The sequence below is a fragment of the Meleagris gallopavo genome, chromosome 2, assembly GCF_000146605.3.
Source record: "Meleagris gallopavo isolate NT-WF06-2002-E0010 breed Aviagen turkey brand Nicholas breeding stock chromosome 2, Turkey_5.1, whole genome shotgun sequence".
In the NCBI taxonomy this organism is placed as follows: domain Eukaryota; kingdom Metazoa; phylum Chordata; class Aves; order Galliformes; family Phasianidae; genus Meleagris; species Meleagris gallopavo.
The window spans coordinates 16390363-16416113 of NC_015012.2; the positions used below are offsets into that span (position 1 = coordinate 16390363).

The following is a 25751-nucleotide window of genomic DNA, read 5'->3' on the forward strand; positions in this document are numbered from 1 at the left end:
TTGGAAAACTTCTGGTAACAGTAATCTGTGCAAGAAAAACCTCAGCAACAGATCTGTTGCTTGTATCAGGGCAAGAGATACGAGTTAACAACATCACTGGTACTTAGTGTCACCAAGACCTTCTGTGGTAGTGTGGGTGAGCTCCTAATAGAATCTTTCACATGAGCAACTGGATATAACTTATCTTTGTTCTTTAAGCTACTAAGTTTGCCTTCAAGGTCAGATGATCATCTTTGCTAATTGTGGGTGATTAAATCAATTTTCTCTTTTGAGAGTAGTTGATATCTGGGACATTAGGATGATGTTGATCCAAGAACATTTCTTTAAGGTGTCTTTCATTCTCCATTTAAGTTAATTCTGCTGTGTGTTTTGTCTGCCCTGCTTCATACAGCCTCTACCAATATTTAGGGTGTTCAGTTCATTCTTTCCAGGTCAAAAAAAAATATTGCTGATATTAGCACAAAAAATCCCCGAGATTTTTGAGTCTTTCACAAGGAAATGCAGTTTTCTATTTTTCTAATAACTATCCCATGCAAAAGGTAAAAAATAAAAATAAAAAATCTGCACAATTTCAGTGCAAATCTGATTTTTTTATTTTTTTTTTTTGCTGTTGTCCTAAGTGGAGACATCTTTATCTTATAATCTTTTTTGGCTGCATACAGATCTGGGATTCTAGTATCTGTTCTAGAGGTACAGCAGGTACTCAGGAGGATTTTTAACACTCGTGCTACAGCTTGCAGATAGCAATCTGGATGGTTTGATTGTTGCCTGTGGTTCTTTTGAGTTTAAGTTTATATAGATCTCAAAGAGCTCTCAGATGTCCCAGGTTTCTAGCTGTCTGAGTCAAACCGCTTGATTGTTTTGTCTTGAGACAAAATGGTCAGTTGCTGTGAAGTAGTTGACACGTTGCCCTTCCACATTTGCTGTGTTTTATGGTAGCATGTTGACACATCTGTTCTTCAGTGGGAGGATTACAGCTGTAGCCACCTTGTTCAGGGCTCTGTAAATTGGGGGAAGGTACCTCCTAAGCATTGATTGTTGCTGTTACTTGGAGTCTGAGTTCATGCATGTATGTTTGAGAAACACTTCAAAAATGTTTAGTATTGCGTGTTGATATTGACACACTGGGAGGCTGAAAAGAGAGTTGAGTATTGAGACTGAAATCTTCTGGATGAGTTAACTGATGATTACTGATTTGGCCAGGATGTGACAGAGTACTCTTCAGAAACAGACCGTGCTTCCCACTCTGGTTTCAAAAGCAGTTTCAGAAAATACTTGTCCCAAATCAGTTATAGAGAAGGCTGTTGAAAAATTAATGATAGCATTTGACAATCAATTTGATTACGTCAAATTCCAGTTTGTGGCTGGGACTAACTTGTTGCCTGTTTTTCTTTGAATATTTTCTTCTGCCCTTTTTTAAAAATTCTATTTAGCAATTATGCTAGTGCAATATTCTACCTTAACTACTTCTCTTTCTTAGTGAGCACTACTGGAATCAATTTATAGGACTTCTACACATACATCTACTTTTTAATTTTACCTGCAGTAAGAATGTTGTTGGCATGTTTCAGGTTTGGGAGATGAACTTTTAAGATTGTGGAATATAAATTTCAGAATGGTTAAAGGCTTATTGAAGGCTGAAATAATTTTGGATTTCTCTCAGTAGAAAACTAAAGGTTAGAAAGCTAATCTATTACTCTTATGTTGCAGGATATTTTAGATGAAATGAGGAAGGAGTTAACAAAATTAAAGGAAGAACTCATTGATGGTAAGTATCAGTTTGTTATCATTGAGTCTCAGAGCAAATAAAAGTGCAGTCTTAATTTGTTTCTGGTTTCTGTTCTGGGAACTAAGTATTGGTAAATGTAAGTTTGCTATCTGTTGACATTCTTTCAATTGTGCCTGTAGTGGTTTCACTGTGAAAGTTAGTTGAACTCCACAGCACCACTCTCACTCCACCATCTCAAAGGAACAGGGAGAGGAAATATGGGAGGAAAGAAAGGTTCACAGTTCTAGACAAGACAGTTTACTAAAAGAGGGGGAAAAAAAGGCAAAGGCTGTGCAAAAGCAGAGTGCATTGGCACCAAGTGCCAGTTTTGAATATGTGCTGTATTTGAATCATTTGCAGCTATCATTAATATTGTGTGATTGTAGATTGGCTATTTCTATAATCAAAATACTTCATAGCTGCTGGAATGTATATTTCAAAACTGATAACATTCAGGCAATGGCTGTTTCCACCTTCTACACTTCTCATGCTCAGTCTTCAATATAAGATTCAGACAAAAGAATGTTCACTAATTTTTTTTATTTTTAAAGAAGATATTAAGTGGTCTTCTGTAGTCATGGGAAATTATTTAGAAAGAATATTACATACATCCACGAATCAAGTAGTAAATAAAATTATATGTAAGCTGTAGACTGTAGTGGTGTTTTTTAACACTTTAGTGTAGATTTCTTTTTCCTTGTGGAATGTACCAAATCTGAGTATGAGAAAGGCTCTCCTTAAACTAAATCCAAATAAGCCCACACACATGCTTCTGGATATCTCCAGCAAGTCTACCATTGAGACGTGGGATAGAAAAATAAAATGTTAGTGAAGACTACAGAGGGGAGAAGGGCACTGCCTAGCTGAGAATTACACAAGCATTTAATCATGTGAAGCTCCATTACATATGATTATTCACTTTCTGTGACTGCTTTAGAAAGCTGAGCTTTCTTTAAGAAGCTAGCTAGGTATGCTGACTTTCTTCCTTGTTTTAAAATGTATGATTTGTTTATCTCTCTTTCTCTGTAGCTATCAGGCAGGAACTGAGCAAGTCGAATACTGCATAGAAAGACTAGTACTAAGCCGATGTGACTCTTTAACTTGGTATAAAACTGACTACGTTTGTGAGCTGTTAGAAGAAAATGGAAACAGACACTTGGAAGGAGGGAGAAACATCATATTCTGAAAAGCTTCAGACGCATCACTCTGGTGATATGCTATTTCCCTCCTGGTTTGCAGCTTTTTTCTGACCTTTACAGCAGGGTGGAAAAGAGTCTTAAGGTTACTGTAATGATTGTGCAGAAATTCCTACACCTTTCAGACAAGATCACAGTGCTTTGAAGTATACTCATGTCAAAATAAAATTGCACATGTTTCAGAATTTGTTGTTAAAGAAAAAAAAAACAACAGGGAAAAGCTTGGGAAGGCTTTTCAGAGAGGTTTTCTTTATTAATGAAGGATTTAGCAAGTTATACTGTTGTACTTCAGATGTATCTCAGGTTTGTCTTCCTATCATATCTGATGTTTCCATGAATAACTTAAAAGATCAGATGTGTGTAAGTTCAGTTCACAAAATATGGAACAATTAGAAATATGTACTTTTAAAGGGCAATATTTGTAAGTGAATGGCCTAGACAGAGTTCACTTGTCAAGATTTTGGAATTTTATGATAGGAAGCCTCTCTAGTTAGCCTTCATGCAATTTTATAGGAAAAAAAGAAAAGCAATTGCAGTCCAGAGTTTAAAGATGTAGATGCCTTCCTACATTGTTACAATGCTTTACCAAATCTAAGACTTCTACATAAAGCAAATCAGCAGTCAAATGTAAATCATTAGTATGTTGTAGATTTACAGTAGATTTTTGGGCTTTTTTTAGATTTATGCATGTGGACATTTTTGTAATGTAACACAACACAGCTTTTTAATTAAAAAAAAAAAATTGCATGTCACAGATATTAAGTAGCCTTTTCATTTTTAAGGCTTAATTTATGCCCAGAAAAATGTGGGATGAGGGAGGGGGAAGGTGACACATTTTTATTACTTTCTACACTTTTTCTTCATCTTACATGCATGTGTAATAATGAGGAAAATGTGACTTTATCAGTAACCATGTTAATGGAACCAGGTACTTAATCCTTTTTTGTATCTTTTTTTTTCTCCAGTTTTGTATTTGAAATTCAGTAACACTTCCATAATGGTTCTGAAACTACCATGAGAATCTAACTCATTTTTTGATGAGAGAACAAACATTTAGACATCTAAATTACTGAGGATGCACCTGTACAAGTGTGTTATTCTTTACCTTTTACCATGACCCTCTGCTTCACTGTTTTCTGAGACTCCTTTTTGATTGGTTAATGAAACAAGACAGCAGTTAGTTACATTAGAAATATGGGGCGTCAGATCACAGTAAATCTCCCCTTCTAATTTATCTGCCACCTTCCTTCCAAAGAAAAAAAGAAGGGAAAAAAAACCCTACCAAAACCACCAACAACAAACACAGCTGCTCCACACAATCCAAACTGAAAAACAGCAGTGCTGTACCGTTGGTTTCAGTCAGTAATTTGAGAATCATTTCCAGGGAGGATGCCACCCTTCTGTTTCCCCAGGTTTTCAGATTTTTTTTGACTCTGTGCAATTTGGTGGCATAGAATTCCTGTGAATTGGACCTGTAGTGTTTTGGAAAAATAATGCGGATCGAAATCTTCCCCTTTCCTTTGCACTGTCAGTTTTTCTGAGCCGTAACAGTGCCATGTTTGCTTTGTGATCTGTGCTAATCTGAAACAAAAGTTTACTTGCAACTTTTGGAGAGAATAATGTTTCAGCATAGAAGTATGCGCAGCTCCATCCCATGGGCAAATGCTTTTAATAACATACTGTCTTCAGTGCTGAACATCAAAGCAAAACAGCACTTATTGGTTTAGAAAGGCTTAAGTTGGATCCAAACATTTCTTTTTTTCCAATCCTGAGAGAAGACTACAGTGGAAATATTGCCTAATTCAATTCATGAAACCATTTTTTAAAAAAAGAAAAAACTGTTTTTCTGCATGCATTTCTTGGAGGCGTTAAAAAAAAAAAAAAGCAAACCCGTAGTAACCTTGTAAAGTACTGTTTTTCTCAAAATAAGAGGAGGCATTTTCATCTTTGTTATTGTAACTTTGTTTTACACGGACATTTTCAGCATTAAGGAAGTTTACCCTTGTCAGAAATCATGTTGGGTTTGTTTTTAGGAGAGTTGAGGAGTAGCTTAGTGGGATAGTGTGAATGGATATAAGTGGTCCAAAATTAAACGAGAAGCGACTAGGTTGTGCAAGGAACTGGCTTATGCACTAAACGTTTTGTGCCTTGGTCTAAAATTAACATGATTTCTGTTCAAAAGAAAAGGAACAGATGTCTTCTTTCGTGCTGCTTCTACATACATACTTTCTATAATCCCAAATTGCTGAATTGGTTCTTTCCAGAAAATCTGATTGAATTAAAGATTACTGTAAACATTTCCTGTCATACTGACAGTTGCACCATTTCCAGAGATTTCAGTATTGAAAATGAGCTACAGAAGCTAAGGTTATTTTGCCTACTGGTAACTAAGTTCTTTGATAACCATATTGTGGTGGTTCTGTGCTTTTGTATAATGGATGTCTTAAACTGAGGACAGTTTAGGGGATCCTTTCTGATTCCAGGAAAGCGTTGCTTTCCTCAACACTGTGATCTAATCTGTGATAAACCTGTACTATATACAAGTGGCTAACAAGTCAACCACAAACAAACTGAATGTAAAAATCTTAGTGCTGGTGCTGAAATCTCTTCAGACAGTCATAATTTCCAGTTCATTGTTTTAAAAAGTTATCAAGCATCAAGTGTCAATCGAAAACTGAAGACGATCACTAATGAATGTTGAATTTTCATGCATTTAGGTTTACCTTCTTTTTAGTTTCTCAGTTCATTCTCTGCTATTTTTACCATATTGTGTCATTTTAAATTTCTTACATGCTAACGTTTTGTTTGAGCGAATGAAATAAAATTGCAATATATACATGTTGCCACCATTTATTTATGGAACTTCATGGAAGAATCTCCTGTGTTCAGTACTAAAATTCTCAAACACCTTACTGACTGCTAATTCCGTAATCCTTGGTTTCACCACTCATTTTTGCCTTTCCTTTGGAAGATTTGATAAAGAAAATGAAATACCTTACATAGAGTGTAACTGCAGGGTCTATAACATTCATGGATGGTAATGTACGTAAATTCCAATTCATTTTCCATGGGATTTTATTTATGTTCTAACGTGGCACACAGTTTGGTCTCCGTATTCGCAGAGAATTTGGAGGGAAGGGAAAGAGAAGGCTGATGATAATTTCTGGAGTGTTTACACATTTGTTTTGGTGGTTATATTCATTGTTCAGTCCTTCAGCTTAGTTTTAGGTCATCCTTGTTCACCAGGAGTTGGAGTCAAAACGCACTTTCAATGCAGTACTGGTAAAACAAATCCTGTAAAGTGGTTTTGGTTGCAACGAGGTACAAGATATTTTATAAAAAATGGGATAATTCAGCTTTGGCAAACATTGACACCAGTGCCATATTTGACACCGACTGTAACAGTTGTTAAAGGGTTGAGCTGTTTTTTGTTTGTGTTTTTTTCTTTGTTTTAGTAAAATTGTCACTGGATAATAAAGCAGTCTGCTAGAACTGGGGTGGCATTTTGGCAACACTCGTACAATTCCTCATTTAAATTTCTGAATGCTATTGTGAAATCTGTCCATCGATGTCTAGAGACATATGATGCTTGTTCTTTAATGTTGCGTATTGTAGAAGTAGAGGAGTGGTCTGAAGACCACTGAATCGAACTGATGATTATGACACTATAACATTTTTAGAATACTTGCCAGGATATCTCAATAACAATCATATAAAGCTTGCAGAATGAGAAGATGCCTTCTTTTTCTGGTAGGGGGACGTAACTAAGCTGTTGGGGAGCAAGGAAAAAGCTTCCAAAGCTATCCCTGTACACAGGCTTAACAGTTCTGTATTTTCCTGACCTCATACGTTCTTACTGCTGGGTTTTTGATAAAGAGCAGATGAAAAAGAAAGAAGTGATTTCAGTGAAAGTGGGGCCAGAGCATATTACTTGAACAAGTTAGCATTCACTGAAATTGTTTAAGAACTGTCTTTGGAGTATGGAGACACTGAGGATTAAATAATCTAAATCACATGCTATTTAAGAAGGTTTTAATTGAGGGGGGAGAAATTTGACTATCACAACATGTATTACTGCTTTTACACATTTGAAAGAGTGTTTCTTTCATCAGACATTCATATGGGCTGATTTCGAGTTAACTATTTACTTCAGTTTGGGGGGATGGTCACCTAAGAATGTTGAAATTGATATATGATTGGCAATATGTTAAAGTTGATTTAGGTTTATAATTTTAATTAAAAAAAAAAGTATATCTTGTTGTAATTGTCTGAGATAGGAAATAGAGCTTAGTTCCTAAATTCTTTGAAAGCTTAGCAAAAGCTTAGGCCCAGGAGTAGTGCCTGCTTGTTACCTTGTTATCTTGCACATTCAGGTTGTAGGTTGGCACAGTGATGTCAGAAATCAAGGAGCCTTGTAGAATTGCCTCCATTTTATAAGTGGATCCCAGGTGTTAATAAATGCCTTTTCTAACTTTTAGAAGCTTTGGTGTCCTAAATTTTACTCAATGAGTATTGTTTACCTTCTGTCCTACCTTGGTAAACTCTGAAGTAGCAAAGATGATGAGTGATTACTACAGTAATTGTTCAGCTACAGGGACCATCTCCTCCCTTCCCAGCTATATTAGAGCTGTTCCTGGTCAGACATTTTCACTTACCATTGTGACAGCATTTCTGTTCTGCATCTGCTTAAGCGCAGTAGAGTTGGAAGTGATCTCTCATGATCATCCCATGCTTAGATACTTAAGTGTATTTTCTTTATCAGTATCATGTGCCTGCTGGAGCCACTTGAGTCCTGACTAAACAGCTTTCAACTCAGCAATAAAGTTATTGTTGCCAATTATGCCACAAACTGAGGTGACTCGCTAGGGAAAGGAGTGCAGATGACTTATAAATGCCTCTTGCCCTCAGTTAGGGATAAGTATTCCAAACCTCTGTCCCAAAGATAGGAAGATTTACATCACCTTTGAAAAGGAATGAGTTGTATTGTTAATTGGATGACTGAGGGCCTTCTTTTGGGAGGACCTTTTTGAGGGAAGACTCCTTCCCTCATTTTGCTAGGACTATGGGTCTGTGGACAGTCTATGGCAGTTTGTCACTGCCACAAAGCTTTGAGGCTGCAGCAGATGAGAAACTTGAGAACTTTGTTTGTCTCTGCCAGTGTATGATGTTCATATCTGAGAAAGAAAAAACAAGGCCAATAATGTGCCTTACAATCTCTACTGAGTAATCTTTGTGTTTCTAATGAAAAAAGCTTTCCACTGCTCTCAGTCCTGCAGGCTGATAACATGCTAGAGGGTCAGAAGTGGAGAGGGGCTCACGAGGATTCCGGTCCCAATAGAGTTGCTCCATCATGGGATTTCACAGGGTAAGTGAAAAACCTTTCCCTTCCTCTGGTGACAGAAGAGGAGTCCTCTAATTGCACAGTTCTGGAAAGTCATTGGCAGTCTTAAAGGGCTGTTATGACCTACACTGATTTTGTCAGGAAGTCTTCAAGAATTGAAAGTGACAAAATAAATGAGAGAAGAACATCTTCCAGTTCATTCTGCCCTTTGGTAATGGAATATTTGCTTGCTAAGGCTTTTAGACTTATGCGCAAACCATCACCTGCATTCAGTTCTTTAATGATGGTCCTGCTCTGTGAGTCTGAAGCTATACATGTGAAGTCAGGCTCCTGACAGTTTGTGTTTGAGTTGGTTGTGGGGAGGGGAAAAAGGACTGCATAGGTTTTTGAGAAGGCTTAAACACCTTTTTATTATTTATTTTAAATTTTGGATCATCTGAGATGAAACTTTGTGTGCTTTTGTTATGCTATTTAGCATTAGTTGCATGGAAGTGTCTATCTCAGTTACAGAAGGTGAAGCAGATGCCATTTCACAAGTCCTTCCTCCTGAAACTGTCTTTTTTTAAAATAGGAATTAGTCACAAAGTGGAAGTTAATGCTGTTGAATGACTTGAGTATATGCAAAGGGATGACCATAGCACCCAGTAGCAGCTGGGGAGGAGCACAGTCCTGGCAAACACAAGCAGTTAAGCGGCAGGAGAAATGCAGTGCCTGATAAAGACTCTGTAGCTGGAAGAGGATTGTAGTTAGCATGGGGTGCACAGGCATCGTCTGATTATCAGATGTTCTTATTCCAGCAGTAAAAAAGAAATACTCATTGCCTCTTACCTTTTTTTAATCTTTATTTTTCATCTACTTTGGTTGTGTTCCTTCTTGTCCACACTGTGGTGTGACAGTGTCACATCTTCACAAGATCACATTCCTACACAGGTCTCAAACTGCACAAGGGGTGAATATACAGATTGCTTACCAGTGACTGACAACTTTCAGGTTCCCTTTATGTAATAATAAAGCATTCTTCAGACAAAGCTTGTACAAAATAATTTACAGGTGGAAAACATCCAGACTCTGTAACTTCTGTTATATCTTGACAGTGCTACTGCATTATTTTCTGATAGAACCAGCCCCTGAAATACAGGTGTTCACTTTTGTTTTTACATAGTCTGTTAGTCTACATTAGTTTTCAAATGTATTTTCAGCTGTTGTTTCACTTGTGTAAATGTTCATGAGTTACTAGTTGCTGTAATTGTAGTAGAATCAGCAAGATGCTCTGTGCTTGCATTCAAGGACAAATGGTTGTCCTCAGGTTGAGTGAAACAACTGGGCTTCCTAAGTGTCTGCAGTTAGCTCTGCAGGGTTACTGGGAAGAAAAATACTTACAGGAGCTACTTGGTCATAGAATCATTCATGTTGAAAAAGACCATTAAGATCATCACGTTCAACCCCAACCCATCCCAGTGTGCCTACTGACTGCATCCCTCAGTGCCACACCTCCATGGTTCTTGAACACCTCCAGGGACAGTGACTCCACCACCTCCGTGGGCAGCCTGTGCCACTGCATGACAATAACCAAGAGCCTCTGGAAGTAACCTGAAGGTGCAGATCTGCGCATGTGAGTGAGGGATGGCGTTGAGTGGTGTGCCTTCAGGGAAAGGAGATCTTATAAGTGAATCAGAAGCACAAAGAAGTGGTGGGAAAACTTGAAGACTTCAGGTTTCTGTCAGTCACAAATGCAGTGTTTTGAAGAGAGCTACAGAAGGCTGTGAAGATGGCAATGTGCTTAGTATGTTCGAAATAATGATTGTGGATTGCTGTGTCTGGGTTTGGTGAGTAACCATGCATTGTTAAGGAAAGCAGAGAAGGATGATGCTTAGCATAGAGGAGAGGAGGAGAAATGAAAAAGGAGGGAAAGTCAGAAGTGGAGTATCGCCCATGGCAGGGCTAATTCCCTGTTAAGACTTTCTAGGCCTTCTCAAGCAAGGAATGAATACCTCATAAAATGCTCATTTTCTTGCTGTACTACTTTGCACTTATGCTTTTACTTTTCATTAACATAGAAATATAAGGTGAAAGGTATAACCTGAATCGTGTATTTCCAGTATTTGACTAATGTAATGGGGAAGGAGTTCAGTTGTGAAGCCAAAGTGCAGAGCCTTTCAGCACTACAGCTGAACATTGGGCAGACAGACTCCAAACAGTTCATCTGTGCATACCTGACCACAATTAGGGCCTGCTCCCACAGTGAAGTTTGGGTTTTCCAGCGTGTAAGAAATTGTTGATTATGTTTGGTGTGAGCTGAAGGTCAGCTTCATTTGCCGTGAAGTCATTGGTCCTTTGGAAGGAAAGAACTGACATCAGTCTGCAACTTTTAGAGTAAATGGGTCATCGTGTATTTATCCTCTATGTTGTCATAAGTGCAGTAATTTCATGCTTTTAAGTGCACCCAAATTGCAGAAATCTCTCTGTATGCTCTCAGCTATGATAAAATACTGTGCATATTCAAGCCCTGAGTCTTAGCTTCTCTGAAGTAGATAGACATTGTGTTACACAGTTTGGTTTTAAGTCTCCAATGTTTCTAGACATCAGATGTAATTCTGTCTTTGAGTATTAGTGGTCCTGTATTTATACAGCCTAGTAAATGCTGTCCATCTTTTTTATGCATCTATGAAAAAAAATTGCAAGCAATAAAACACAATATGAATTGCAGGAGGTGGCTGTTTTTCTTTAAACTGGAGGCTAGGAATGCTGCTGCTCATACCCACAGCAGGCAGCAGAACAGCTCATGCTATTTTCAACTGCATACTTAAAATCTCTATGCTCTGGACTTGCATGCCTCATCTGTACAGTGTTGCATGTGATGGATATTCCAGTATCTTCAAATGCTATTAACATGACTGCAACGTAGCACCTGTAGTATGCTGTAAATAACCAATAAAAGATATTTGACAGCATTTCTTCAACCAAAATTGATTTGCTAATTAACTCAAATACAGATACTGAATAAATAAGTAGCAGTTTCTCACCAGTGATAGATCCTTTTTGAATAAGGAGCTTGGTAGTCTTTATGACTGGTGCAGCTTGGAGCAGGAGTTACAGGACAAGACAGCAATTACACATCTGCTGGGAGTGTATGGGAGTCTTTGGGCTCTGTCTGCTACTGAGTTTTGGTCATACAGAGTTCGATGGAGGTAAGGAAGATAAGGCTTTGTATGGAGAAGTTCCTCAATAGTAATTCGGAAAGGAGTCAGTGTTTGCTTTAGAGTGAGTAAGAGTGAGAATGCTCCAAGGGTGGAGTTCTGTCAGTCGTCTTTTCTGATGTGCTATCATTGCCCAAGCTGGTGCTCACAGAGGAAAACTTGGTGCAATGCTGCAGGGGTGGATTGGAGCTGTGCTGAGAAGCATGAGGCAGCCACATGGTGCATGTAATTGTTAGGAGCTGTGAGTAGATTTCACGTTCTCTTGAAAATGTTCATTTGGAGACAGAAGCTCCTATTAAGTCTCAGTGATAACTCATTAGCTTTTTTCCCTCTTCATATCCATGCTTATGAAAGGTTCTTTTGATACAGTTCAGTATCATTTTTTTTAAATAAACACTGATAATTAGAGATGAAATGTGAGGATGCGTATTTTTTTTCTTGTCACTGGGTGCTGGTTTTCTGTGTGCGCCATTGATAGGTCATTCCACATCACACACACACACACACACATATCTGTGGCTGGCAGGGCAGGCACCAGGAGAGTGTCTCCTGTGTGATGGGTTCCTTTCACAAAAAGGCTTTAGGTGCTCATCATTTAGAGCAGTGAGGGAAACCAATAGGTTTGTCTTAAAGTCGTCCTTGATTCAGATGAGGGGTATTCCACATGGCAATTCTGTATTATTGACCTGTTCCCTGGAGGATGTTTATAGTCTTAAGTAGTTCAGAAAAGGCAGAGGATGGCTGTTAAGCCATTCTCTTTTTTTTAGTTTTAGTAGGATGCTATTTGATGGCAATTTGAATTAATTTGTATTTGTGTACTTCAGCGATTCTCAACTCGAGTACAGTGATGTGAAATGTGTGTCTCTCAGCTCTTGTCCCAGCAGGACAAACCTTTCTTGAGTTTCCCCTCCTGCCAGGTGAGTGTTCCCCAATTGCTATCTGGGTGAGCACACTGGATATCCCATGTGCAGCAGGCAGCACCTCTGCTTGACAGCCTGCTTTGTTGCAGCTGTGGTGGGTTTCTGTACCTGCTGCCTTAAATGATGACAAGAATCAGCTATACAAAACTGAGGGAAGGATTTAAAATAAAGACATCACTGATCCTTTAAAGGTTTTTAAGTTATTTTTAGATTGCTGAATTTGCTGGTTGAAGTTTTGGTCTTCTAAATGGTCTTCTAAAGAATGCTGGAGTATTTCAGTAGAACTCTGGGTGAGAGATGTGAGGAGGAAGGTTCAGGAAATTATTGGCTTTGTTTCTGATTGGGCATCAATATTGCTTTAAGAGCAAGAGCTTTAAGAGAATGATTGAAATGCTCTATAGATTATAACCAACCCTAAAAGTGAAATATAAGAGAGCCAAAAGGAAGTACAACTTGACCAAGTCCAAATGATCAACGTGAAGATAAGTAATCTAAGAAACCTTTTGGAATGGCATCGTGGAAGAGTTGCAGGAGATCCATGCCTTCCAAATCATGAGTTGCAAATTTATGGTTACAAAATAGATGAAAGAAGTTCTTTTTGATCTCAAAATACTTCATTTTTCTTGTAAAGAGATTCTGAAGCCTGAGAAATTAAAATGATGGGCAACTTTTTCTTACTGTATTAACAAAGTTCAGTACATGAATTCTGGTAATTTTTTCCAAGAATTTCTATGAAAGAACCCTTTTCAGCTATAAAAGTTCTTTTCAGCTGCTGTTATTAATGAGTACTGATTCACTGTAAAACAAATATTTGCAATAAAAATAATCTCCAAGTAATTTTGTTACTTATGAATTATGATCTGTCACTGAGACACTCTCACTTGAAACGAGAACAGGCAAATATAGGCCTTGTATTCATTTTGCGTGTGATCCAAACCCAGAGCAGCGTGCAGTGAGCCTGCAGTGTTCCTGTCCCCTCTGCCCACATTAGGGATTCTCTTTGATGCCTGATGGTCATGAGTTTCATGCATGTTGAAGATGCCTTATGAGCTTTAAAAAAGAAAAAAGAAAGTAAATGATCTTACACCCAGGTTCACAATGGTGCTTAGATACCTTTACATACCTAATTCCCAATGATATTAAGTGCTTCTGTACTTATTGTGGAGTTCCATGCTTTTCTGCTGATGCCTCAATTGCTCTTCTTCCATAGCACAGTATTTCCTTTGTGTGGTGTGTGTTACAGTTACATGTTTGGAGGGATAAAGAGGTTCATGTGGCTTTGTACAAAGAGAAGGATTTTGACTCAGTGCTTAGTAGCACTTCTATGCTTCAGATCATATATATGAACTCTAGAGTCTGTCTCTTAAATAAATCTATATATATAGATAGATAGATAAATAGATAAAAGATGCATTCTGGACCAAACAATAGAATTTCAGTGTTACTGAGCTTGCAGCAGCTGAGATATTCTGCTTTATTCAAGGCAGAGTCTGGAATATATGTTTGGCAATCCTCATTTGAATCAAAGAATGTCTCCAAATATCTGTAATCAGGAGCTATTTTGAAGATCTCTGCTAAGGTGACTTGTGTTACAGTCATTGGATTCAGGTTCCAGGTGATCTGTACCTCACTGCAGTCTGTTGTGAGTTAAATAGTGATTGTGTGCTGCTGTAGTGTTGGTTCCCTGCAGCTGAGGGTTCCACCATATCAATATTCCTGCAGTTATATCTTAACAACAACTGCAAAAGTGATGTGATTATTAAAGGAAAAATGATCTGTCTGCAGCTGTAGAGAATGTGGGGAAAGGGGAGGTTATGCAACCTGTGCTGCTTGACGTAATGCTGTTTGCTTTAAACACGTAAAAGACACCTACCTGCCAAACTTCAAGAAGCAGTGGTACAAATACTCATGCATTTGCTGCAGTATGTAGTATTGAATTTAAAAATGCAAATGTACAAAATGCTCCACAGAACGCTCGGTTCAGGCTGTAGCCTCAGCCATGGGGCTGTGTGCTAATGAGCAAGTAACCATTTGCTGTGAAATGACCCAGAAAAGGCGGCTGCCCAAGCAAGTTGTGGGGCAGTTCCACTGCAGATACAATGCCCAATATTGTGCTGTGTCATGGGAAACATGTAAAATAGCTGGAGTCAACGAAGAGGAAAAATGCGGTCTGTGGGAACAGAGGTATTGCTTACAATGGAGGGGTTACACTCTGCTAACTACAGTGAGGTAATTAGGGGAGGATGCGTATGATTCCTAGGTATGTAAAAACTTGTTTAAAATTGGGAGGAAAAAAAAAAGACATTTCCAGTGGACAGTAATGGAATTCATGAGATGATGATCTGTAGGATATAGAAGATAGAAGTGTAGCTGGCAAAGCAGGACCAAGAAAGGGAAAAAGTGCTCTAGGGAGGAGAAATCAGAACATAACAGAACAAGGCAGCAGTGTTAGAGAATTAAGAAATGGCTGCGCCAACCTGCGGATGGGCCAGAGGAATTGGAAAGGGCTGCTCTGCCCTCTGTGCTGATGTACCGTTATCGGGATGACGGCTGCTCCTCCCTGCTGTGCCACAGGCCTGGTTGGTCCGTGCCACTTCTTGTGTCCAGAAGCCCTGGAATAAGTCGTGTGTTTAATCACCAATTAGTGCCTCTACTTTAAAAAGGTAACTTCTTAACAGCAGCTCCTGATTTTTGAGTGCTAGCTTCTGCCTTCGGAATTCTAGCTGCTTCTTCAATGTAAGCAAAGACAGAATACTACCACACTTCAGTTCTAAAGTTTCTACTGGCAATGGATCATTTTAGTGCCTGATATTCCACAAAGCCAACAACTGCAGAACCATAGCATGATTAAGGCTAGAGGAGACTCCTGGAGTTCATTTGTTTTCCCCCCCATTCTCTAAAGAGGCTTTTCTAAGGCATCTCAACACTCTCACAATATGAATGTGATCATAGCTTCACTGCCTCTTTACCTCATGGCGTGTTTGGTGGGCTCTGTCTGTATCACTGGAATTGGGTAACACAGTCTCCATTGCCAATGAGAAGAGGCTTGAAAAAGGAGACTGGAGGAGCTATGGACACATTAGCACTGGAACAGACTCCCTGAGGCAGTGGTCATGGCATTCAGCTTGTCAGAGTTCAAGGAGTGTCTGGACAACACTCTCAGGTCTGATTTTTAGGTGGAGCTGTACGGAGCCAGGAGCCAAATGAGCCTTGCGGGTCTTTTCCAGCTCAGGATGTTCTATGACCTGTGATCCTTGGGAGATGCTGACGTTATTAAAATGTGATTATAAGCACCTGTAAGGTAGGTAGTTTGGCTTAAAACAAAACAAATTGCTATCACAGACTTGAAGAGAGCAAACATGTCCAAACCAATTCCTTTGAATGAGGTCACCTGCTTGGTTGATAAGGATGAAGACATCAAGATTGTATCTCAGCTTTAATGATGCTCTGAGAGCATCCCATAAAACCACACAGGAGTGGCAAATGATGTCTCGAGCCCACTGCTGTTACAGTAATGACTCAAACCAGTTCACAGGATGAAGTGAAGATGATTTCATGGTTAATGAGCCTGAAATAGTTCATTCTTGTGTTCTTCACTGAAGGGTTTTATTAAAGGATCTCAGTGATGTCGGCTGAGGGCTACGTGATGGTTCCTCATTGTAGGGGTTTGACTGGATGATGCCTGGAGGTCCAATGCATACCTGCATTTCTGTTACATTTATAGAGACTTTGCTTGTGGAAATTCCATGCGGGAACACAAAGTAGCCTGTGGCAATAGAGGTTTTGATTAGAGGATCTAATCCCTCAGTTCTCATCCCGAACCAAAGCTTCACCTGTGCATAGGCTGCAGGTTTAGACTTTTTAAAAGGAGTTCTTCATACTCAGGATAAATAATCCCAGTAAACAACACGGGTGATATTGCAGGAAGCTTGCCCCCAAGTTCATATTGAGCATACACAAATAGCTGTGTTGCAGCAGAAGCAATTAATATGTCAAGTGATGATGGCAGAGTATAATCGAACACCAGTAGTCACTGGAGTAAAGGAGGAGGGCTCTGCAGCTGCTGCTTCCACTTCCTTCTGTCAAATGTGCAGTTGCTGCAAATTAGTTATATTTTTACACAGGTTCCATTCATTCTTCTGTGACTTTATTAAAGAATCCCTTCTCTTTTTCTCCAGTGTCTGAATGGCTCTTTCCTTGATCTCAGCCTTTGATCATGTTCAAGTGAAAATAACATCCTTCAGGGCAGTGCTTGGTGTTAATCTAGTCAAATTTTTCATGCATTTCCTCATCAGCCTTGGGTACTGTGTAGTAGGAGCTGAGAGAAAAAGCACAAGCATCCAGGCTTTACTTGTGGTAGCAGTATCTTGTGCTAGAAGAAAGAAATGAGATGCAATAAGCTGTATTTAGAAAAATGAAAACCTGACCTGGACTGACACCACTGTATTTCTAAGAGCTGACCCCAAAAAACTGCTACTAAGACTGAAAGAAAAAAAAAAAAAAAAAAAGAGAAGGAAATCTTGGTTCTCTGGTTTGCATTATTTCCTGATATGAAGCAACATGTTCCTTTGCTGTATACCTACATTTAATCTAAGTACACAGAAAAATGCATTACGTAGGGCAGCTAATCTCATCAATGCATTTAGAGTCAAGATGATGAGTGTTACCATCTTGAGTCAAGTCCAGTTGGATGCTGGTAAGGTAAGAAGCTTTGGGGGTCAGTAAAAGTTGGTTGTTGCTTAGAGGAGCCTAGCAGTGCTATTTGTTCAGCTGAATGCTGGACCTAATCCACCAGTTGCTTAAACAGCAGGGTGTGCTGGGCACCTGTTGCATCAGCATCAACCCTTTTTGGCACAGACATGGTCTGCAGTCTCCTTAAATGTCTCTTGACGTTTGCGGAACTGTCTTCAGAGTGGCAATGTGTTAATTCTATGATTTGAAGATCCAATTCCATATCATTTGTCTTATTACAGCACCGAATCCACAGCTCATCTCTCCTGGTCTCTTTACATGTCCTTTGAAACAATATTTTTCTTCTGAAAAGTGAAATGCAGGAAGTCAGGGTGTGGTGAAGCCTGGCTCACTGTTGTGGTGAGCCGCTCCTTGGATAAGTCACAGCCCACAGCTGCCAGGCCTCAGCACGATGTTTTGGGCCTTATCAGACTCCTCAGGAGCACAGCTGGCAGCAGGCAGAAATATTGTTGCAGCAGGGCTTTCTCTACCACCCTGTCTCTATATGCTTAGCTATAGCTAAGGCATTAAGATCAGTTCTTCCATCTTTTCCCCATAGGAAAAGATGCTGAGACACAGCAGGCTGCCCGTGACTCAGAGAGCACGGGCGGCGGGATGCCACCACTGTCCCTGCTTCCCAATGCTCTACAGTGTCTGTTGTTGTCCACTGAGCCTCCTTCAGGGTGGATTAGAGGAAGTGCCTGGCATCTGCCACACACAGCCTTTCTTCTGGTATCAGATGATACCTTCACTCTTTGCAATGCTGTGGTTCTGTTTCTGTGCTACACTTGAGAACACCCCAGTCTCTGGGAGGGATGGTAATGCTGCAGGATTTGGGGGATTTTACTCCACTGAACAATTGGTGATTTAGGTCATTTTGTAGAGTTTCTGCGTAGGTATTATGTCTAAGATGTCTAAGATGTGCTAGTTAACAAGAGGTCTTCATTAATGACTCTGCTGTGTATTTTATAACAACTTGACTGCAGTGGCATCTGCTGGTAAGACCTACAACTGCAGGGTTTGCAGCGATAACAGATGGGATATCCGTGTACAGGCATTCAGGAATGTTTTCTAGAGCTATTTAAAATGCCATATCAAGGACATGTAAAGCCCCGAGTGCGCAGGCCTGGCCTTACAGCTCACAGTGCTGTCAGCTGCTGCTTGGACTGGGCTCCCCAGCTCTGCTCAGCTGGAATAACCCAGTGATGCATTTACAAGTTCAAGCCTTTGTTCTAAATATCATGCGATATGACATGCTTGCTACGTTTTATTTACTTATTTGGGGGATTTGCTTTCCCTGAGATGGTGTCAGGGGTAGAACCCCTCAGAACTGTTGAAATCACCTTTTTTCAAAGTCCAGCCAGCACAGATGGAAAATGTGCCCCATGTGTACGTGATTCCCTACTCAGGCTGGGTAATACCAGTGTCTTTCATTGCAATGCTCTCAAAGAGCATAGTTTGTCCTCAGAGAGGAAATGCAGGCAGGAAGAAGAGCCTCAGGAAGTGGGGAGAAGGAGTGAAAGGACCTGAGGCCTACTGAGGGTACGGCACATCGCTGGCTGGCTGTAAGCAGTTCCCTGGGGCTTATCAATGCAACGTGTGCAGCCTGTAGGTCACTGATGTCATTGATACAGATGTGTAGAGGAGAGAACAGACATAGTACAAGATACTCTTGAATTAATGTTGCTGTGAAGACCTGTCAAGTACCAAGCAAGTTTGGGGAATTACATTTCTTGCAAAGCCTATTTTTCAGTTCAGCAGGGCAGCGATCTCAGGCATTTCTACTTAGGTCTTTGCTAACTTTAGTGCTAAAAAAGTCACTTTTTAGACAAACATTCAATGAGACAAACAAAACTAGCAATTGTTTCTTCTTCTTCTTTCATTTCTTCCTCCCAAGATTCTCCACCAGAAAAGATCTCAATTTCACTCTTCTGAAAGGACACAATGTAGTGTTGTTGTTGTTTTTTTTAAAGTGCAGAAGGGATTCAATCTTCTAAAGGTAATGCAAAAAGATATGTTCAGTTAAAACATATTTTTAAAAATGATGGCATTATATATAAACCTATAAATATTGCTGATAAGTATAGTGGCGAGAGACTCAAAAAGCTACATGGGCCTTCTCCTGTTCTATGTGGTAACTGATCAAGAAAGTGTGTTGTTGGTGTATAGATCAAAGGCATATAAAAAGAAATACTGTCTAACTCTTTTCTGTAGGTTTGCAAGAGCCACATGTACAAGTAACTTATTCTCTATGGTGGGAAATAATGGATAAATTAGGTACAGCAAAGATCTGCTCAAGCTTTCAGAAAGCTGTTGTGCTTAGTCTTGTGCCGTGTAAATGAAGCTGTTTTCTGAAGGGCTGTATTGCATTTCAGAGCTACGACATAAACCCAGAAAAACTGCTATGATTTTAACTGAGTGTAATTTGATCCCAAGTGGTGTTTGAGGGTTGGGGGAAACTCAGTAAGACTGATGCTCTGATACAGTATATTCCACTCTGGGGATTCTACAACGGTATCTTTTTTTGAACAGTACAACGAAAGCCCTGCAGTAGCTTAACACTGATCTAAACAGTCCACTATATTATTTGAAAGCAAGTTTCGCTGTACTGTCTGGGTGTTTGATTCCTGACAGCTTACTGGAGCTCCATTTGGTTTTGACCAAATCCTCACTTTGTTGTGAGCACTTCAGCAACAGCACAGAGAAATTAACGGGCTAAGGCAACGAGCAGGAAATGATCTGAAGAAACCGCACTGCTGGGACAGTTATTTGTGCGTGCTGCTGAAGGCTTTCATTTGTCACGGTGGAAAAAAAAAAGAAAGATGAAAAACAGAACAACCCCCTGCTGCTTCCTCCCCACCTTTCAGAAGGCATTTGGCTTGTCCCAATGGCAACCAAGAACGGAATGGGGTTAGAAGTACTGCTGCAAGCCTTCACACCATGTTATAAGCATGTGCGTCTGCTTGGCACAGCTTCAGGAACCCAAACAAATTCATTTCCTTATGAAGGACTTGACTATGGACTGTGTCTGGCTGCACGTGAAAATTTTAGTTGTGTTTTATATGAACTTGCATTGAACCCAAGCCATAGTTTTCCTGGTTACCATCTCCACCGCTTGTATCAGTAGACAAATCCTTCTGTCAAGCAGAGCTCTGTGCAGAGGTCTGACTTGATGAAGCCCACATGCAGAGGTAGATATGCCAGGCCAGGATATGCAGCTGGTGCATAGACACAGATTGTGTGCTCCTCTGCTGCACACTGAGAGTTCTGCATACACCTTCCTGCTTCCAGACATGCTGAGAGTGGGAGATCAGGATTTCACCTGACTTGCTGAACTGGAATCTTGCTGTTCCTAGAGGCAAACTGAATCTAACTGGCTTCTCTGTAATGCTTTTCCTGAAACACTGCATGGCAACAGAGGAATAATGAAGAAGCTAAAGAATTCTGTCAAGAATTGCCTCCAAAAGTGACAGAAGTATTTGTTTTGCGTAAGTTAGACGTTTAGAAATTCAGATACATGACAATGAAGTGCATGCTACTTTTCTTGTGGGGAGGGGCAGGGGGTTAGGAAAGACAGCAGTAAATCAAAAGCTTTCTACAGAAGACTGCAGGTGTACCTGGATCCAAAAAGTCAGAACTATTTTCTGTTTCTTTTTTCTAAGGAAGGAAAATACTGCAAAAGCTGATGTTGTTTTGCTGTTTATCTAGAAATGTCCACTGTAAACGGGATGAAACAAGAACTGTCAGGTTTTAGCATAAAATGTTGTCTCACCCTGAAACCAAAGCTTGCCTCTGTGCTGCCAAGCACAGCCAACGAGGCAGTAGGTGTAAAAATTAAAGAGATGACACTGGTTCATTCATATAGAACTTCTGAAGTGTTCAAAATATTGATTTTCCAAAGACTGGCATTACTTCTGAGATCTCTTATAAAATATAAATTTCAGTGTTCCATAATTCATAGTTTCAGTGACTTGTGGCAGCTGGGGATGTGAGAGAGGGATCAAGAATTAAATTAGTATTCTGCCACTTGAGGCTAAGCCTCAATCAGAACCACTCTTAAATGTTTTGCTTCGCAACGCGAAAATGGCCCAAGAAATATTCACTTTTTGAACACTTTCTAAGTGTTATGGAATGTTGTATTTTAAAGTATTTCTCCTGAAGTTGAGTTCTGAACTGAACTAAATCAGTTCTGCAAATGAAGTGTATGTGGGTGGGAGGTCCACTGGGATTTGAATTGGACCCAACCCTAAACATATAGATTATAGCTGATGTCGATCTTGAATCAAAAGAAATGCCAGTTTGATTCCCTCCCATCCCAGTTCTCTTCCTACTCCTTTAAACCTATTTCAGTAATACACTTGTTATTTCCTTCTGAGTTTCTGTATGCTGGTATTGTTCTTACCTACATGTTCCCTTGATTACATGGCTGTGTGCTGAGCCTGTCATCGCTGTTGTGGTTCCATTATGTGTGTAATTATTTCTCGGTGGGCTGCCAGAACTGCTAATGATGCTGCATCAACTGCTGCTGCTGTGAGAGCCGACGGCTGTGTGTTAACTTCCACAGAGTGTAATTAAAGGTAGTGCCTGTATGGAAAGAGCAATGTGGGTCAGTGCATTCTCAGGATTCACTTTGTTGAGGCACTGATGGAATAGGGGGTTTTGCACCATGTTCCCAATAATGTGCTCCATGAGAGATCTCTGAGTCTCCTGTGCTTCCACAGTGAGCATCTTCTTGGTAGCTTTTGGTTTGTGCACTGCATGTAGGTTGAGAGCTGCTCCTTCAGTGTGATTGCGATGAGTAAATTCATCCCAGTTCTCCAGATCCTAGCATTGATTGCTTTGCTCTTCTCTGGTCTAATTGTAGCACATAAAACCAGAAGAAATGCCAAATGCTCAAGCACGTGCTCTGGGTTGCACAAGAGGTACCTGTAAATAGTCCCCTGTGTTTTGAGCCTGCTCTCTTTGTTGTTGTCCAGAGTTGCTGTGGAAGAGTGGTTTTTTAAGACCAAACTCCTTTAATATGGAGAAATGGAGTGGCTCCTTTAACATGGACATACCCTTTAGGATATAATAAAACAGTAACACTGAACTAGGGTGGCCTTTTCAACTCGAGCCAGTGCTGCAGGCATCATCTCAGATATGCGCGACAAATCCTCATTTCCACATTGACCGTGGAAGTATAGGTTTGCTAAATATTGCCCCTCGTGTGTCTGTCCCTGTGTGAAATGCATGTTGTGCTTGAGATTGCTTTCAAATGGCTTCCTCAAAGATCAGAAAAAACAAATAGATGTATTGAGAAGGTGCTGGATACGGGGCTGAAAAAGCAATTGCCTCATGCAATCATCTCATTCTGGTTCAGCTCACAGGTTAATACTGCAGTCACTGGGCTGTGTTTCTAACCACCCCAGGGCACTGCCCTGCAATGAAAGAGCAATGAAAGCTCTTCAGGTGCCACTGAAGCTGTAACAGACTGAATTTGCAGCTACAATTTCAACAGACAATGAGAATTTAGAAGGAACTCTATGTAAGCACTGGACAAAAATTTTTTCTTCTCACATTAGAGAGGTCTCTAGCTTTCATCAGTTCAGGTGGAGATCTTGCTCTAGTTAGTACCTAAAGGTTATTCCTTAATGTACTATATGTTTGTTAATTTTGCCCCTAATACTTTTATTCTTCTGCATTGTATATGCCAGAAAGCAAAAGCATCCTAAGTTTGGTTATGTGGGCCAGACTGTAAAGATACTGCATCTGAGAATAAACAAGCTGAATGCTGTGTAAAAGATGTATAATTCACTGCAGAACTTCTTCTATCTGCATCCTCCCATTTTTTTCCAACTCTGGAATTTATTTATTTATTTATTTATTTATTTATTTATTTATTTATTTATTTATTTATTTATTTGAGAGCTAACAGAATGTGCTTTAGTGAAATAAAAATCTCTTCTGTTCTAACTTGGGCATCTCCCGAGCTTTCTTCCTTCCCACTTTTCCAGGTATGGCCCTGTATGCTGTAGTGAGAATGATCCCAGGTTAAAGCCACGTGATATTTTGGGCTGGAAACATGTTTGTGGTGTTGCTGCTGTCACGCTGCTATGGTGACAGCAGAGTGCTGCTATTCTCTCATGGTTTCCCTTGCTGCATAGTGCAGCCAAGCACCTACACCCAGAGGACAAAATTCAGTTCTATTGACAGCAGCTTAGGAGAAGTGGCTGAAATAACAGAGCTCCTGAGGGAAGTATCCCAGAACTGCAGAGATGGGGCAGCTGCTGAGGATGCACAGCACAGGAGTTTTCCTGTTGCAGAAGCAAAACAAGGCATGGACATGTTGCTTCTGGAAATGCTCACAGGCAAAGATCCTGCTGAATGGGGTGAAGCTGTACAATAGATGCTAATGGTGTTGTGCAGACTGCAAGCAAAAGCTGCTTTCCAAAATTCCTGTGAAAGCTCAGCCAGTTTTACCAGGTACAATTTAACTCTAAAATTTGTTTCTTTACATTACAGATACAATGCATTTATGTACTGCAAATACAATAAGTATATATATGTTTATGTATATATGATTATTGCGCATACCTGTATGTGCTTACCAATTCTAACTATATATTCAAAAGATGTGCAATATGTGGCATATATAAATCTATATTCATACATGTCTCAGGTTCTTGTGTACACAACATCCTCATGTTTATAAACACAAGATGTTTATAGATAATTACTGCCAAAAGCACTAATTTGCTTGGCACCATTTGCCAACTACCAAGCCAGGTAGGACTTTGCTATGATTTATAACTCAGCTCCTCTGGACCTTTGGGAGCTATGCTATCTTGTCTATCTTCATGCACCTTGCTACTGCTGTTCTCTCTGATATTTGCATGTGTGCTAATAATAAAAAACACATAGAAGAAATAGGGTAAGTATGCTGAAATCCACAAAGACAAAAAGGACTCTCAAATGAAGGTTGCTGGAAATCACTTTTGCTTATTCTCATCTCAGCACTGGAACTGAGCAGAAAAGCAAACCCAAAGCAGAAGTCCTGTTCCTCATCATACAATGAGGCCAAACAAATGATGATTTTGCTTTTTTTTTTTTTTTTTGTCTTAAACTTGTAAAAGTTTAAATAGAAAACCTGGATACCTGGATGATAAGACAGGCGTGCTGGGAGGCGCTCGGTAGTTCAAGAAGAGGAAATTCTCACAGGAAACTTGCAGCACTTGAGAAAGGTCACAAAGCTGCTGGCAGCTGTGTGCAGGAAGAGAAAATCGACTCGTCTTGAACTTGAAAGCAAAACTTGATTTCAAATGAGAACAAAATCAGCAGTGGATTGGCCAAGCTCACAGCTCATGACCCATGCAGTTTGTTGATATAAAACTTGGTATGTAGAAAAGAAAGCACTGAGAGAGATATTTCCTGGAGGTTTTCTTTTTGAAGTGATACAAGAAGCCTCTCCATGTATCATGCCTTCATGAAATAGATGTTTGTGAGATGAGAGGGGAAGGAAGGTGAGACTGCAGTGAGGGTGGTTCGATATCGGCTTCGGTGCCCTGAATGTTGTGTTTCTGGATACCCTAAGGGGGAAGTTTCTACACCTGCACCCTTCCCCCCCACCCCAAGTGTTTGTGAAGCAACAATAGCTAGTTTAAAGATATGTTATCGAGTCAGGGCACTGAGTTTGCACGGAGAAAAAAAAAAAATTTCTACTCCAAATGAGGAAATGCTTTAAAACCCCAGCTCTGAAGCAAGGCTGAAGGATTCAGTGATAATCTCTTCGTGTCTGTTCAGCCTGGCCCGACAGCTGTATGGCTTTTCATGGCCACAGGCAGCTGTCCTGCTATTTCATCTGGGAGAATCCAGGCTGCCATTTTGCATCTTCACCAAGAGGATGGCCCAATGGCAGTCGTAACGTGGGGAGAAGTGTCCAGGTAATAGTTTTGTAAATGGCTGATGGAAAAGGAGGATAGAAGGAAGGTAATCAGATGCCCTGCTGAGGTCTGTGGGTCCTCCGGCTCAGGCAGGTGCTGGATGGGCAGCGTCTGTTCAGGACAGCTTACAAGAGCCATTCTGAAGGGAAAGAAAACTAGATGGAGTCATATTGACTGCTGGCAACAGTGCAAAGCATGTCCGAGCAGGAAGCAGCTTTGTGTGCATGCAGAGGAGGGTGCTTTCAGGTCAGGTTTGCACTCTCCGTGACCAGCAAAATGCTGGCTTGCCCCTGCCTGTGCTCCACCACTAAGGCTGGGGAGGAGCCTGGATTTCCCACAGAGAAAGTGTAAGTTGTTGTTGTTTATTTGTTTGGTTTTGCATTTGACTGCATTTCTTTCTGGCCCTTCAATACTCATCAAAGCTCCCTGAGACTGCACAGTTCAGTGTGGGCTGGGGGGAAGTATCTGTGGGCTGAACCATCCCCAGGACACCGAACCAGCGTGCTGATGTCTGCACAGTGCTGTCTTTGAGAACAAAGTGTAGTTTCCCTTTGTGTGTATGTGGTTAAGCAGCCCAGAACAAATAAGCATTGCGTGGGTTTAGATAGTAACAGAAATCTTCTACTGGAGGGCTTGGAAATGCCTGGGGCTGCTCTTAGGAACATGAACATTACGTCTG

General features: G+C 40.2%; 1 protein-coding gene and 1 long non-coding RNA gene across 3 annotated transcripts in view; one reads left to right on the plus strand and one right to left on the minus strand.

The window, feature by feature from the left end:
• ENAH (ENAH actin regulator) overlaps positions 1-5802 on the plus strand; it is a 61876-nt gene extending 56074 nt beyond the window's left edge. The window contains 2 exon segments of the mRNA XM_031552350.1: positions 1711-1768; positions 2798-5802. Of these exon segments, the coding sequence (XP_031408210.1) occupies positions 1711-1768; positions 2798-2835 (96 nt within the window). The 3' untranslated portion in view covers positions 2836-5802.
• Positions 5803-12781: 6979 nt separating this feature from the next.
• LOC104909565 lies at positions 12782-24369 on the minus strand. Of its 2 annotated transcripts, none has more exons than XR_004158791.1 (3): positions 24288-24369; positions 21556-21737; positions 12782-15034 (listed from the first exon to the last, which is right to left on the minus strand). It is a non-coding gene; the product is annotated as an uncharacterized LOC104909565 (long non-coding RNA). The 2 variants fall into 2 exon arrangements; XR_002111696.2 differs by lacking the exon at positions 12782-15034 and adding an exon at positions 16556-16794.
• Positions 24370-25751: the final 1382 nt, after the last annotated feature.